General features: G+C 49.6%; 1 protein-coding gene across 1 annotated transcript in view; it reads left to right on the forward strand.

The window, feature by feature from the left end:
• Positions 1 to 16572, forward strand: part of Csmd2 (CUB and Sushi multiple domains 2) — a 553879-nt gene that overhangs the window by 180201 nt on the left and 357106 nt on the right. Inside the window, 1 exon segment of the mRNA XM_033767260.1 lies at positions 11548 to 11755. Within this exon segment, the coding sequence (XP_033623151.1) occupies positions 11548 to 11755 (208 nt within the window).

A 16572-nucleotide genomic window follows, 5' to 3' on the forward strand; every position in this document is an offset into this window, starting at 1 on the left:
TTTAGAAAATACAACATAGAGTTGAAATAAAATATATCCATTTTAAGCATGATTTTTGTATTTTTCCTTGCCAGCTCCGTCCCATACATGTTGCACATATGCACATACTACAATGTATACCCAGACTCGCATTTTACTGCATGTAGATGAATTTTAACCACCTCTGAAGAACTCTCACACCCACTGAGAGTCTCTGTCTACCCACAAAGCCTGGCTCCTTTGAAAGCATGATCTACATTTGTCTCTCTCCTCACTGCCCAGTCATTGCTCTGTAGAGTGTTACCCTTTGCCCCTCTGTTCGATATCATGTTGATGAATCAGATGGAAATTGTTTTGGTCCTTATATTCCTTGGCCTCTCAACAGCCTTTTGCATTATAGACCAGTCTCTTCTTAAATTCTCTCTTTAATTTCCATGGGTGCAGAAGACCCAATATGAATCTGGGAGGAGTTCAAGGAATTGAGAAATAATTGGTTCAAATAGATTCAAGCTTTACCTTTCTTTTAGAGGAAGCTCTTCTATAATTATTCTCAAAAGACTAGCTCTTTCCTTTGCCATTGCACATACTTTTTAATATTGACACCAGGGATGAAAATAGGAAGGCATACCTGTTCCCCTTATTCCCACTCCCATGACAGACATAATTAATCAATCACAGCACCCTTTCTGCTTGCATCCAGAGACAGTTGTGGGTTTTCTTCCAATGGGTAAGCCACGACCAATCAAGGTGAATTGCCACTTGATTCTATGTTTTTTATCCTTCCTGACCCAGTAGAGTTGGCCTTGGCCAATTCTCAAGTAGACTACAGTTCCCGTTTCTGCCTTCCTAAATTCCATCTTTACAGTTCCCAAGACATGGCAGGATCTCACCTTCCAGACTTGCTGCAGCATAATCACCATGTCCCTCTGTCCTGGCCATCCCTGCCACCTTGACCACTCCTCAGGAGGACTCTGACAGTCTAGGCCTTCCTGTTTCTCACCTGCCTTCTGAGTGTCCCCTGTGGACAGCCATTCTCCAGCCGCTACCCACACATCCCCATCACCTGCTGTGGGCGAACTGTCTAGGACCCGGATCTGACGCAATCACCCATTGCTCAGAATCCAGTTGGTGGCTCTTCATCACTGACAGGGTCAGGTTCTGCTCCCTTACTGTGGAGCCCAAACCCTCTGGAAAGAGTTCCAGACCGACCTTTGTACTCTGTCTCTCAGTCTCCTCTTAGGTAGCTCCCAGCTGAGCTTCACAGACAATGCTCCCTTCCAACACACCAGGGGAGCCGGCTGAGGATAGCAAGGTCAAGTCTTGCTTTCACAAGGGCTTTGACCTAGAGGCTTCCTGCTGCCTGCAGGGGCTGAGGCGCGGTCCTGCTCAAAGGCTAGGAGACTGCAGAATGGCTCTCCCACTCCTGGAGGCCCTGCCTCCACCCACAGCTCTGTTTCTCCATCCTAATTCCACACAGGCTGCAAGAGTACCCTGAGAAGCAGCCTCAATAGTGCTAGTGCTTTTCCAAAAATGATTTTCCAAAGTTTTCTTCCTTGGGAGGTCAAGATAACCAGGAGAGAAGGCTTGCCGTGCTCGCCATGCTCCCACCTGTACCTTGCTAGGAGCTGCGCTCATACTAAAGTTGAGGCACTTATGATCAGGAAGGATTAAAAGCCTCTTGATCTTTCTCCCTCTTGTGTCGAATTCTCAAGGGCTGGCACCATGAGTGGCTAAACATCATCCAGTGGGCAGTGGTCTGTAAATATTTGCTGCATGGACAGTGCTGGATAGGTCTGATTCACCAGTAGAGTGGCCTGCGAGCACGAGGGAATTTCCAGCCTGGGTTGCCCACCTGCCCTGCAGCTCTGAAGGACATAGTCACTTCACTCCAAGGTTTTCTGTGCACCTGCTCCATCCCAGAGGCACTCTGTGCCTCACCGAAAGGGCTCGGTGTGGTAACGGCACGGGTTGAGGAAGGTAGCAGGAAGAGGGGCAGAGCAAATGCGAGGCTGACCCCCAAGGAGGCCCACCCGAGGGTCCACTGAGGTCCACTGAGGCGTGGTCCAGCTGACAGAAGGCAGGAGGCAGGCTGTGATCTTCTTGTGCCTTTGCATCACCGTGGTCACATTTCAAAGGCAGAGGCCCCTCGGATGTGCTAGCTTTGGATAACTTCCTTGATCCATAGAAAGGATGACCATGTGGATTTCAGCCATCAGCATCTGACTTTGAGGGGTGTTGGCCCTGAATCGAAGAAGCCTGCTCAGGGTGGAAGGGACTCAAACATGCTAGGGGCTGAGGGAAGCTCAGTTGGAGAAGAAACTGGCTGCAGCCAGACGAGAGAGTCAAGCCAAGCTTGCAGGCTGCCCTCAGACTGGAGAACAGGCATCGGTGTTGACAGAGGAGGCTTGGACTGCAGGTGCCGAGTTGCAGTCCAGATTCTCTGGCCCCAGAGGAGAAACATGCAGAATGTGAAGCAGAGGCACTGGGACTGGACATGAGTTCTATTTTGAGTCAGACCAGCCACATCATAGCTGTGCGTTCACAGGCGTGCTGCTGAACCTCTCCGAGGTTTAAAGTCGAGCCATAAGCAGCAGCCATACAGGAACGCCTGCTTACTCATTCATTCACTCCGTAATTCAGCATTTTTCTGTCAAGTGCTTGCTTACTGTGTGCCAGCCATCAAGTGATTCAGTTCTTATTTACTGATGCTCGTGAAGTACAGATCTAGTTGCATGTGGACAGTGGCAGTGATGATCAAGTCCACCAAATCACATGATCTTAAGTTTAAATCCTAGCATCCAGGAGACAGGAAACAGACCAAAAAAAAAAAAAAATGAATCTCACATAGGGGTAGGAGGTAGGAAGGAAATACAGTAGCAGGAAGGATGTCTGGAGAGGAGAACTGTGAACTGAGTCCTGAGTGATAAGAAGGAGTCTTTATGTGAAGACCTGGGGAGGGGCATTCCCAGAGAAAGCAAAGGCAAGTGCAAAGGTCCTGAGGTGGGAATGAGCCAGTATGTTATAGAAACAGAAAGTAGATTGAGGGGGCAGAGGGTGAGACACTAGAGTTTAATCCTAAGCTCAGGAAATAGCAGGGGGCAATTTTAAGCACAGCTTGATCTAAGTTAACTTGCTTTTCCAAAAAGACCATCCAGATACTGGGAAAGAGAGGGACTGTAGTTTGGCGAGAAACCCAACAGTTAGGAGGCAGCTATTAGAGACAGTGGGCTGAGATGGTTCCTCTCCATCCAGGGGCCCTGCATAGGAATGGAAGAGTGTGTGTAGACGAGTTTTTTGGTGATAAAGCTTAAAGCAGAGACACTTGTTCACAGCAAGGATTCAGTAAGTGTTGTGATTCTTCCTGCCATGGCCACTACTGGCCAGCATTTATTTATTTAGTCTGGTGTTCCAGACCCTTTGTTATCTAATTTAATCTACACAAACCCACTAAGGGGTGGAGGTATTGTTATCCTGATTATGAGACGAGGAACTGAGGTCCGGGAGGAGAGGCTTTGCTGCTGTGACAGGTAGACAGTGGTGGAGACTGGACTCAGCCCAAGGCCACAATCTTGGCCACCAAGGCCACCGTAGGCCAGGACAGTTCCTCCAGTCTGCTATTCCAGAGCTTGAGAGCTTGGCTCTCATGCACACATTTCCCCTGTGGACCCCCAGGCCAGGGACTCTAGGCTCTGTGGCTGCCCCTTGCCTTCCTCTTCCATTTGTCCTGCAGTGTCATGGCCAGGGACTCTAGGCTCTGTGGCTGCCCCTTGCCTTCCTCTTCCATTTGTCCTGCAGTGTCATTAGAAAAGATGCCCTTGGAAAAGGGCCTGAGATCATGTTCTGGGCAGGTGCTGCTGTAGGACAGGGCTAGGGTTCTGAGGCTGTTTCTGCTCGCAACCCAGGAAGTCCAGGCCACGACTTGCCACTTCCTGTGAGCATGGGTGGCTGGGCCAGACACTAGCGATGTAGGCACCAGAGACAGGAAACAGGTAGGTACTGCTGTGACTCTGGAATTGGTAGCTAGTAGAGTCAGTTGGAAGCCAACTCTGACACTTAGTGGCTATGCGGCAATGGGAAAGATGAGCCTCTGTTGCCTCATCATAAAATGGGGCTGAAATGTCCGTCTTCCTTGGCTTGAGGACTAAATGAGAGCGTGCAGGTGAGAGGCTCACCGCATTGCCTGGTGAGACTGGACGACACCGAGTCCCATCTGCAGCCATCCCCTCAGGAAAAGACTTCTGCGGCTGTTTCTGTGGAAGGAGTTCCCAGGGCCATGGCTGTGTTCTCATGAATGGGTAATTTTCTCATTTTAAGAAGGAAGGAAGCCAGCTGCAGGGCTGAGAGGCTGAGACAGGAATATCACAAATTTGAGTCTAGCAAGGCAACTTGGTGACATAGCAAGATACTGTCTGGAAAATAAAATAAAAACTTAAAAAACGAGCTGGGGAAGTAGCTTGGTGCAAAGACCCTGCTGGGTTCAAACCCCAGTACAGAAAAAAAAAATGTCTTTGATAAAGGCAAGGACGAAAGGACAGGGTCTGGAGCCCATAAGAAGAGGGGATTAAGGAGGCTGAGGACAGTGGTGGCCCAGCACAAACAGGGACGCTGTGCTATGCAGGACAAGAAAAGGGAGGCTGTGGCTTTGGGTGCCCATGCTTGGATCTCTCCATCTTGCACTTGAGTTGCAAGATGGTGCCCAGGCCTCTTGGGGTTTGCCTTTCCTCAAAGGCTGAGGAGCCCTAGTAGGGAGTCAAGTACAGACGGAGGCCCAAGGCCAAGAACCCTGGTCCTCCAAGATGGTGTCCTGGAGGCTGCCGAAGTGGAGTCATCGTGTACATGTCCTCCACCCACCCCGGGATTGGAGAATCATCGTGGGTTAACACACGGCAGTGGGACAGTGGGATGGTTTTCTAAAATTATGGTTAATGGCAGAAATTTCCATAGAATCTAAAGACGATCATAAATAAAGCCATAAACTTGGAAAGGCAACTATCAGCACCACACACCTGCACCGTGGAATATGCATGAGCTAATGGCTGTGCAGAAGGCCCCTTGCCAGTGAAGGAGAAAGTGCAAATGAATATTTGAGGACTGTGGTGTCGGCTGAAGGTTATATTTTATACTCCAGAGTGGTAACCATGAAGTATGATGCCTTGTTCAAAGTGGGAGAGAAATCTCCAAATGGTGGCATTTACTGGATTTTCAATCAAAACGGGAGGGTGCCCACACAAGAGTGCCCAAGAGAGGAGCACCAGAGGCAAGGGTGGCATCTTCAGGATGAACTTGTGGCTTTAGCCAGAGGATGGTAAACTCTGGAGTCCACAATTTCAGCACAATCCAGAAGACGCTGGTTAGAACTGAAAAGTCAGAAAATCTTAGGATGTCTAGGAACACCACTGTCTATCAGTAGGGTACGGCACTCTGGGGAACTCGAGAGATTTGCCTGGAATCCTGACTCTGCCTTTTCTGTGGGACCTTAAGAAAGTCTCTTAGCCTCTCTGGGACTCGGTTTCCTGTTCTATTTATTTGTTCTTCAGCTATTTGTTGAATGCCTACTATATACCAGGAAAAGTGGTTACCACTGAGGAAAAGAACAGACATGGCCCTGTTCAGGGAATTTACTCTATTGATATTAAGTAAATAATGACATCCTTTAAGCATATAAGTAAAGGAAATAATTGTTAATAGGAAATATTTAGTGCTCTGAAAGCATACAGTGGGGAAAGGATGTACTCTGTTTCTGGAAAGATCCTTGGGGAATCAACACTTACATTGGGCCTAAAAGCTGAGGAGGGACCAGGCAGGCTGGAGAAAATAGTACTTTCCAAGGTCCTGGAGTAGGGAGCTGTCCATTGTTCTACAGAAGGCAGGAGGCAGCCAGTGTGGCTGCAGACAGTAAGTAGGGAGGGAGAGGCACGTGACGAAGGCTGTGTAAGGTCTTCCTTGTAAGCTGCGGGATATTCCACTGATCCTGAGTGACAGCGGGAGAGGAGTTATTGAAGGTTCCTACAGAGAGTGGCATCATCAGGCCTCTATGTGAAGAATAAGTGGACAGGCAGGAGGGCGAGGGTCACCGGGAGGCTGGGAGGATGCTTCTCAGCTGCTTTGTCGGGAATGTGTTGTAGTCCAGTAAAGCCCTGTTGTGAAGGCAGGAGATAATCAGTGACTGCTCGGAATGGGCAGGATGGGGTGCAGTCCCTGGCTGGGGACAGGCTGCGGGAGAAGGTGAGGATGGCCCTTGAAAGCGTGAGGACTGGGTGTGGGGTGTGCCCCACCCCTCCAGGCCAGGGGCTCTGAGGAGGGCAGGTCTGCAGGGAGGAGAGGGTGCAGCTGGTTTGGTGGGATGCATGGAATAATGCAGCACTTCTGGTGGGTTTCTAAGGTGACAGGCAGGCCCGGGACTGTGGAGTCCTCATCTTACCCCCAATCCTGGTTCCCTAAGCATCAGGAGTCCCTGAAGCAGCATGGACCACAGGCCCAGACAGAGACCCGGGCTCGTCCTCAGTGGCTCCTGATCGCCCCCTCCTGCCGAGGGCTCCCTCCTGCCGCTCTCCCCTCCTCCCAGCCCAGGCCTCCACCTGCTCCCTCACTGCCCACTGTCGGCAGCTGTGTTCACCCCAGGAGCCACTCCCTTTTGGTCCCACTGACACCCGGCTTCATGTCTCAGGGTCTCAGGACCTGGACATGGCCCCTTGTTTATTTCCCCCATACAAGTAGGGTGCCAGGTGGCAGGGCCCCCCCTCACAGAGCTGCTTCTCCGCTGGGGTCCTCGTTACTCATATAGCCTCACATCGCCTCTTCTCCCTCCTTCCAGGCTGAGGGTCCTGCCCTCAGTGGCTGCCCTGTGGCTTCCTGCTTTTTCTATCCTCTCACTGCTACCGCCTCTTCCGCCTACCACCCTTCCAAGCCACACCACCCTGCCGTCACTCAGGGACCAAAGCTGTGTCTCTAAGACAGGTCTGGGCTTTGACTCCCTGCCAAAAAACACTCTTCCCCACACTTGCAGTGGCTCCCAGCACCTGCAGTACAGAACACAGACCCCTCAGCCGGACCAGCAAAGCCCTTCCATGCTGACCTCTGCCCTTCTCCTGTGGACTCCCCCACTCACTGCTGCACTCTGAGCCTTTTGGGCCATCCGTGGTGGACCCAGATCTCCAAGCCCGTGCCCTACAGGTCATCTTGGTCCTGCCTGCCTCGCCTTCCCACCTGTCTTTCGTCTCCCTCCAACAGTCTGTTCGTTTCGCAGTGTTCGGTGAGCGCCCATTCCTTCACTGTGACTTCTCCGTCCCCAGTGTGGACCAGACTAAACTGCCATGGCTGGAACTGCAGGTTATTCCCTTTGTGTAGATGGGGAAGCCACCGGCGTGCTGGGGTCCAGCATGTCTGGTGCTTGCTGGGAGCAGTAGTGGCAAATCTCTGCTGCGCCGATTGGCTCCTGAGGCTTCTCTCCAGGTAGTGTTCATGGCGAATTTATTTACATCTGAAGGAGACAAACTGTGCCTCACATGTCAGACTTCATAGCTTCCTGCCACAGAGAGATCCTGGAAAGAAGCATCGTGAAGCTTGCTAAAACAAACAGCGCCCCTAAAGTGAATTTAAAGCCAAGCAAGGCCAAGCCTGTCTCCCTTTCCTCCTTCTCGTCCTCCTGGGGTCTTGGCCCTGGGATTGGGGTAGCAGAGGAGGAAGGGAGGGGAGGACAGCCGAACCTCAGCTCCTCGACTGGCCTTCAAGGCCCTTTACCAGGATAGCTGTTGCCCTCCTAGCCGGCTCAGCCCCTCCCACTGGAAGGCCCCGAACACAGCACACTCAGGACTGCGGCTGCCTGGCTCCCAGTATGGGCAGATGGCTCTTGGGCGTGGTACATCTGCTGGCCCCTGTGAGGGACACAGCCAGACTCTGGCCACTGGGTCCGAGCACCACCATCTCTCACGGGATCCTCTCAGTAGCCTCATGAGGCGCCCCCTGCTCTGTCCTTGCTGTTTGGCCTGCTCTCTTATGGCAGCTGGAGGATCCTGTTTCACAGAATTCTCTTGAGCAGTGTTCTGGTCGTCTCCTCCCCAGGAGAAGCCCTCATGCCTACAGTGTCCTCTGAGGTCCTCCACTATCCAGCCCCACTGACCTCACCCTCTTCCACCCTACTCCTTATTCCTGCTGCCCAGCGCCTCGGGTTTCTGGATGTTTTTCATCCTGCCAGGCCTGTGCACCCGTGGCCTTCATGTTGCTGTTCCAACTACTCAGAATGCTCTTGCTGCAGATAACCGCATGGCTCTTCCTCCTTCAGGGTTGGCCCTGTCCACTTCTCAGTGAGGCCTCACTACCCACGATGTCCCTGCCCCATAGCGCGCATCCTGCCCCTCTGCGTTTACCACCACCTCATTTGCCTAGACTTCAGTAATTCATCATAGAGTTGTCTTTATACCTCAGATCAGAAAACAAGTTCCACGAAGGCAGGTGTCTTTGTGTAACTGATCCTTCCCTGATCTGGGTCCCCAGCCCTCAGGATGACACAGAGCTGGTGCTCACTAAGCATTTGTTAGCTGAAGGAGTGAATGTCTCAACAAAATCCTGAGTCCTCCGTAAAGCCTCCCCTGCCTCCCGTGAGCTGTGCCTGCCCCTGGTACTCCTATGACCCCGAGAGCCCTCGGTGCCTTTGCCGTGTGTTTGCCACCTCTCTGAGAAGCCCTCAAGGTCCGGAATAAAGCCAAGCTCTTTCCTATTGCTGTGCTGGCCCCAGCCCCCTGGCCAGCCTTAGTTGGCAATCAGGGCCTGGTGGTGGGAGAGGAGCACTTGCAGGCCCCACCCTGGGTCTGTGTTCCTGCACAGCTGAGACAGAAAGTTTAGAAATGGCCTCATGGTCCTGACCCTGTAGAATGACGTTAACTGGTATGGTTCAAAGCCACTAATTAAGTCACTTTTATCCTTAGCTTGGGCTGCTCCTCTGCATCCAGCTGTGACCCCTGATTCCCACATTGGCAGCCCCACAGCCCACCTCCTGGCTGCCTCCACCCCACAAGGGGCTCCTCTCCTGGGGTTCCTCCCAGGCCGTGGCCCCTTCCCAGTTCCCAGATGGTGGCTTGCACCAGAATCCTGAGAGTCACATCCCCCCATCACTAAGCCAGTCCTGTGAATTAAGTCTCCCCAACGAGTCCTCTTCCCCTGTCCTTGCCAAGGCCATCTCTCCATCCCACCCAGTATCACCTGGACGTTGGTGACCATGTGCTGCCTGGAGCTTCCTGCTTGCTTCTGTGCCACTCAGAGGGATCTTTCCAGGTCCTATTTCCTTGCCAGCTTCGATCCTCATGTAAAGTGAAAGAGGGTCAGTGTGGCATTCACTGAGCTTTTGCCATGTGTTGGCCACTGGCAGATGCTAGGCACTGTCCTACCCATGGTGCTTTTCAGTTTTCACCACAGCCTATTGTCCAGAGAAGGAAACTGGGCCTTACAAAAGCAAATCATCCAGCACACACATGTGGCTGGAAATTGCAAAGCCTAAATTCAAATATAGACCTTCCACGCCCGTATATCCATTTTCTTTCCAGTGCACTCCACTGCTTCCAAATCTCTGTGGCCTGACATTCTCTGGCATGTGGCCCTTTCTGCATCTTCATCATCACTGCCTTCAGTGCTCTTGTTTACTGCAGAGATAAGGCACTGAGAGAGCTGCTCCTCTCCTGCCTTGCACTTCATTCTTCTGTGCCTCTGGCCATTTGGTTCTCTCTTTCCTGAAATGCCTTTCCCTTTCTTCTTTAGCTACTCAACTCCTATGCTTTAAAATTCAGTTCGGTGCCGGGGCTATAGGGATGTAGCTCAGTAGCACTGCACCTGCCTGGCAAGTGCAAGGTCCTGAGTTCGATCCCTGGTACAAGAAAACAAAAAAACAAACAAAAAACCACTCAGCTCTAACAGCACATCCTCTGCTAAGCTTCCCCAAATTGATTCATATAAGCAAAGTTATTTGCTGCTCTATGTATACCCTCAGTGTGTAAATTTTTCTTAGGGAAAAGAAGAGATTTTTGGTCAAGTTTATAGGTTCCAGAAGCCAACTACAGGGCTTAGAATTTCAGCTCCTTCAATCTCAATGAACTATGTTACTTTTGGTGAGTGATGGATCTCTCTGAGTCTTGGTTTCCTCACTTGCACAATGGGACATATAGGGTCATAATAGGGATCAAGTGGAACATGCAGAGAACTTAGAATAGTACTGAAACATCTGTTCTCATTCTCACTATCCTTCTGCTTCCGGTACACAGTTGAATAGTGACACTGAATGTCCTTTTCATGACAATATAGACTGTCTCTCTAAGACAGTCTATACTGCAGCGCACTCTAATCCCTTGCTTGTTTACAGGGCCCAAGAGGGCAGGCTTAGAAAGTATGGGTGACCTGCCCCCAGCTTGCCCGTATGGTTGTGGCAGGGAAGTTTTCACACTGATGCCTGCAGGATTTCAAAGCCATTGCTCTTGACTCCTATCTATCAGATCATCTTCCTGTGGTTGTCTTTTCTGCATATTAGATCTCAGCTGGGATTTAGGCAACAGCAGCAAGACTGCACCAGGTTCTGCTGCGAGGACAAGTTAGATAATATTCCTGCCCATGGGGTACCCAGTGGAGCTCAAAACCCAGGAAGGGAAGGCAGACACACAGTCGGTGCAGGGCGCCATGGCCGTAGTCAGAACACTTTGCTGTGGGAAGGAGTAAGGAGCAAAGAGCAGGTACTCCAGGCTTGAGGGAGTCAGTGTCACCAAGCAACCACATTGGAGTTGGGTCTAGAGGCATCAGGATAGTTGCTTTGGACAAAAGCATCCTAGACAAAGGGACAGGGCAGGCCAAGGACAAGAGGTTTGAGTGCACACAGTGCTGGGGCATAGCTGGCCTCAGGAGAGGGATAGAGGAAAGATTACCCAGGTCCAAACAGGTGATGTCAGGCCTAGAATGCCCTTTGAGTTTTTGTCTCAGGGAGCTGTGTTGAACTTTTGTTTTGTTTTATCATGTCTGAGGTTTTCTAAGGTCCAGTGGGGAGAAACTTTCTATTTACCTAAGTTGTAACCATGAAAATCCATCTAATAATTGATTTCTCCTCTTTGCTGGTCATCACAAAGCAGTGCAGCGTAGGAGTTAAGAGTGTGCTCATTAAGACAGAGTTCAGATACTGGCTCTGCCACTCATTAGCTGTGACCTCAGTCAGAAAGTCATCATGGCCCCATGTCCTGCCTTTCTTTATCTGTTCAATGAGGAAAAATAGCCACGCATGACGTGTGCTCCTATAATCCCAGCACTCAGGATGCTCACACAGAAAGATGGTTAAGTTTGAGGACAGCCCAGGACACATGCTAGACACCCCTCACCCCAGAAGTGAGAACAGTAATATCTAAAACTCTCAGAATGGTACCTGGCACATGGTAAGGGCTTCGGGAAATGTCTGGTATCATTTTTCCTCAGCCAATTGAAAGACAAAGATCTTGTACAAAATGCCTGTGAATGTTTCTGACCCCTTTCTGCCTATCATGGGTGAAGGCCACCATCAGGAGCCAGACCACTCACTTGAGCCTTTTGTCTCTGTGCTCACAGCGGACGATGCCTGTGGTGGGACCCTGCGGGGCCAGAGCGGCATCATCTCCAGCCCCCACTTCCCCTTGGAGTACCACAACAACGCCGACTGCACATGGACCATCCTGGCTGAGCTGGGAGACACCATTGCCCTGGTTTTTATTGACTTCCAGCTGGAAGATGGATACGACTTTCTGGAAGTCACAGGGACCGAAGGCTCCTCACTGTGGTAAGTACAGTGCAGGCCCACATCTCTGTCTTCCTTGTTCCCTTCCCCCAGGGCTGTGAATTCCTGGGGCCCACTCAGGATTCTTGTGCCCTCTAGTTGCAGCTGGTGGCCTCTTTGTCACTTCCTTATCCCTACTGTTAGAGTCTTTGCATCTCGTCATAATGAGAGATTGATCTCGTTGCATATTTTTTAAGCTGGAGTAAAGTTTTACTGTAATTTTCACATCTGATTTGAAATATGTTCTTGCCAATGCTTTCGTGTGGACCTAAGTTGAGTGCTTGTGTTAAGACTAAAAGTGTTCAGTCTCAAGACCTGGACAGGGTCTCAGTGAAACTAGTTGAGCTATGGTTCCATTTCTGGAAGGCACAGGTAGAGCTCCAAGCAAAGGGACCAGAACCTAAGGGGTGATTGCTTTTTCCACTCTGTGGCCTTGAAACACTGATAGGCAAGGCATGTGTCTTGGTATGTGTGTGGATGGTGTGGACTAACTTCCAAGTCAGCCTTGCCAAAGAGCGCAGCTCACCTGTGGTGTGCTCCAGGGACATTATCAGAAGACTTTCCAACCTTCGCCTCTTTATATCTCCCAGACTTGGGCTCACAGGATGTGCCCAAGCTGAGCTGGGTGCCAGGCTTTGCATGTGATGGTATGGCATTTAGAATGCCCTTTCATGTACTTGCTGTGGTCATGTTCTCATGAGGACACCCAGGGAGGGTGTGATCAGATATGCTTCATACACATATGTGGCAACTTTGAGGCCCTCATTGCTATGTACTGACAGGGAAAGAGGGGCAGGGCTCAAGGCACAGGCTGGAGAGCAGGAAAAGGTGTCACTGAGGAGTCTGGGTAAAGCACAAAGTGTGTGGCTACAAGAGTTAAGAAGGACGGTGTTTAGGAAAGGCAGAGATGTAGGAGTTAGTAGAGGAGGTAGGCAGGGAAAAAGGAAAGCAGGAGGAGAGACATGTTGGCTGAATCCCTCCTAAATACCAGGGTCAGTGGCAGTAGAAAGAGCAGTTGAGTAGTTGAGTAGGACTCAGTCCTTGGAGGATATCATCATCTCTGGGGGGAGAAGAGCAAACAAAACCATGGTAGGAGCTAACTGTGGTGACATAAAGTAGGAAGCGATTCCTCTAGAATGTAGACTTGGATTTGGGGGTGACCCGGAGGACTTGTGTCCTGGTACAGTGCTGTCTTGAACTTGTCCGAGTTATTTCCTACCTAGATAGAAGGTTGAGAGAAGTGTATATGAGCTGAACATTTGGACACTCGTGAGACTGATATTCTGTAAACTTGTCTTGGAGCAATTCTGGCAACTCCAACTAGGAAAGGGGCCCTAGGGAGCCTTTGCTGGCTGGAAATCCCCTGAAAGGCCCAACCAAACGCCATGGGACCCTACTCTTTCTATAAAAAGCCTATTTTTCTGATTGTAAACATACCTGTTCCTTATAGAAAATACATGCATACAGTAGTAGTAAAAGGAAAGGAATAACAATTATTTGGTATATGAACTGCCAAAGTAAGCACTTAACAGTTATTCGGTGTACTCCTCTTTGGTCTTTTTTGCTGGGCCTGTGTATTATTCAGCTTTCCCGACACCAAGACATAATACTTGACACACAAGTACTTAAAGGAGGAGAGGTTTTATGTGGCTCGTGGTATCGGGAGTTTCAGTCCATGGTTAGTAGACTTCACGGCAGAAACCTCATGGCAGAAGGGCACTGGGAAGCAAAGTTGTTTAGTTCACAGAAGCCCAGAAAGAAGCAGTGGAGCTAGAGCTGAGGAAGGGGCCAGGGGCCAGCTATATTATAGAGGGCCACACCTTCATGACCCACCTGGACACTCAGGAGCATGCTTTATTAATATGCTAGGTTTCTTAATCTAACGAAGTTGGCATATGAGTATTAACAGTCACAGCCTAGATCAAGCGAGCTACTTATATATCTATTTATATATTTCATATTTAACATTTATATATTTGATATTAAGATCTTAATACCATGCAGTCACATATGTTTAACTAAGCATAATATGAAAATGTTTTCTATATCATTACAGATGCCTCCGAAATAAAAGAGATGTGATAAAAGTATCATTACTAAGCATTTATTACCAAAAGGTGCCAGGCCAAGTTCTAAATTCTTGACAGCTATAATTTCATTTCATCGCCATAAAAACTCTATGAAGTAGGTAGCATAATTTCCCTCCTTTACAGATGAGACAAATAAGGCCAAAAGATGTTATGCTACTTGCTTGTAAGGAGCAGAGCTGGGATTCCACACCAGGTTAGTTCTACTCCAAAGCCTGTCTTCTCAGCTGGGACATTGCACTGCAACACACAAGCCTGTGATGGTATTTATGACTGGGATAGTTTCTCCTAAGGCTATGGCATAGTTTGCTTACCAGGTCTCCTGTTAGATTGTTCCTAAGTTTTTGCTACTATTAACAGACACCAAGATGGATATCCTTACCAATCCTCTCTCTTCTGGCCTCAAAGCCTGTTTGACTCACTTGTTTATCCATAGGCCAAATTGTCTCCTACGGCCTCTGCCCTCCAGGTGTGAGTCTCCACATTGTCCAAACTTCTGGACTGAAACAAGTCTGAAAGAGTATTTCTTTTCCTATTAAGTCACTCAGTGGGGAAGGAATTAAGCAGAGGAAATCGTTAGGGGAGTCATTCAGAACTCTTTGCTATAAGATTAAATTATAATTATTTACAGGGTTGGTGTCACCATTGCCAAGCAGGATGCATTTGTTGTTCTAATTTATACATGCACAGCAATTATGGGTAAACAAACGTTGGAGGCCCAGGATGGATATGTAGAAGAATCAGCTCTCTCCCTTTCTCCTCTCCTTTATGGATCCCTGGATTCCTGTGAAAATCTGATACTGCTGGTTTATGAGTGTATACTGCTTTTATTAGCAAGCATTACAATTTCAGGCTGTTCTCTTGAGCTCTGCGCCAAGGCATAGGAAGACAACAGATCCTGTTAGGAAAGATGAATCTGAACAACCGCACATCCCTTTATGTGTCAAGAAGACAGGGACCCTTGGAGAGCAGAAGAATCTACCACCTCCTTACTCAGGCAGCAGGCCCCCCACTGATTCATAAGAAAAGGGGTTGTGCAATGTCCCTGACTAAGTGTCCACACTATTCTCCTTCCCCACGTAGGAAAACCACGGGGCGGGCTTAATGAGGGTCTCAGTTGTTTGGATTTCATGAACTGATAAAAGAATGGTGAAAACATAGGGTTGATAATTTTTTATTTGGCCACGTATGACTGTTAGAAGAAAAGCTGCCAACTCCTCAGTACATTGTTTCATAAAACAAAGGGCAACTGAGCCAAAATTATGGCAGTAAAGAAGTACGTCGTGACCTTGTGCTGATACCACGAAAGATGAGGTGGGACAGGGCCATATGAACAGCACGCTGCCCACCGAGCCCAAGAATGTGGGAACTGACGTCTCTCGGTAGACTTGTCTTACCCTGTGCTACTGGTCCGCAAGGGGCTTTGAGAGTGCAGCAGCGTGCATTCTCAATAAGAGAAGGCTGTTATTAAGGTTAGCATTGAGCCTGGCAGCTCTGACATGTTTAGGAAATCTCTCCTAGTTTAGACCTTCTCTTCCTAAGCGAGTTGCTCGCTAGGTGAGAAACTGACCAAGAGCCAAAGCTAGATGTGAAGGGGCTGAAGTCGTAATCTAGACGGTAGATTTGGGGTTGCGTCCAGAGTACACGCACATGCGCGGGCGCACAGCTGTATCACTTCTGACGCATGCTTCTCCGCGTCAGAGCCGTTCATACATCACCAAGTCAGCCCCCACCCCTTCCACACATACTTTATTTCCAGTTCACTGAACTGAATTTAGGGGCCAGATTTTTCTCCCACCAACACTTTTGGGGTGGGGAGGGGAGTCTCTCTTTTTGTTCTACTCTCACTCAGCCACTTGGGGACCTCGTTCCGTCCCAACAAACTGAAGGCAGGTGATCTTCCCATTGCTAAACCTCATCTTCAGCCTCTATGTTTACAGAGCGCTGAAATCGGTGAATTCAGAAGATCCTTTTAGTTCCTGGGGACGCAGGTCCATGGAGGATATCAGGATCATGGTAAAATAAGTAGAAGTGATTGACTGCAGAGTTGATCTCTCCATTGGTGGAGGAAAATCAGTAAAGAAGTAAAAGCTACTAAGAAGCCACTAGTCCTGAACCTCTTCCTTTTTCCCCAGTTTGAATCTTCCCAGAATCCTCTTCTGGACTAAAAACAGGACAGAAAGCCAATCTCACCCTTCTCTCCCCAGTATGTATGGGAGAAGAGGGCAGCACAGATCCTCTGGGGTCCAGTGTGGAGCAGCTTGCATCCAAATGAGGAAGGGGCAGGCTTGGAAACAGATGAACTTGAGCTCAAAACCCAGTCCTGCCACTTAGCAGTGTTATCCTGGGGCAGTCACTGACATTGCTGAGCCTCAGTTTCCACATCTGAAAATGGGACTCATCATACAGTCTACCAGGGGCATTGAGAGGGCTAGAGGTGTCAGCTGCTGCCTGGCTTATCATAGGTGTAACATTCCTTGGGGGAGGCCCAGTGTCCAAGGCTCACTCTGTGAGGGGGAAAAGGTAAGCTGAGCACCTCCAGCAACTCAGGGTTCTGGGCATCCCAGAACATCCCAGAACACAGTGCCATGGAGCACATCCTGCAAGCATGTCAGGCCATTGCCCTCTCACTGGCGGAAAGTCCCAGCCTGGCAGCCCTGACTGACCCAGCCCCCAGAGAAAATGCCTAGACATCTGGAAAAGGTTGACTGGTGAGGAGTCCCTGAGTCAGGC

This window comes from Fukomys damarensis, unplaced genomic scaffold (genome assembly GCF_012274545.1).
Source record: "Fukomys damarensis isolate Sample0158 unplaced genomic scaffold, DMR_v1.0_HiC HiC_scaffold_23, whole genome shotgun sequence".
Classification (NCBI taxonomy): Eukaryota; Metazoa; Chordata; class Mammalia; order Rodentia; family Bathyergidae; genus Fukomys; species Fukomys damarensis.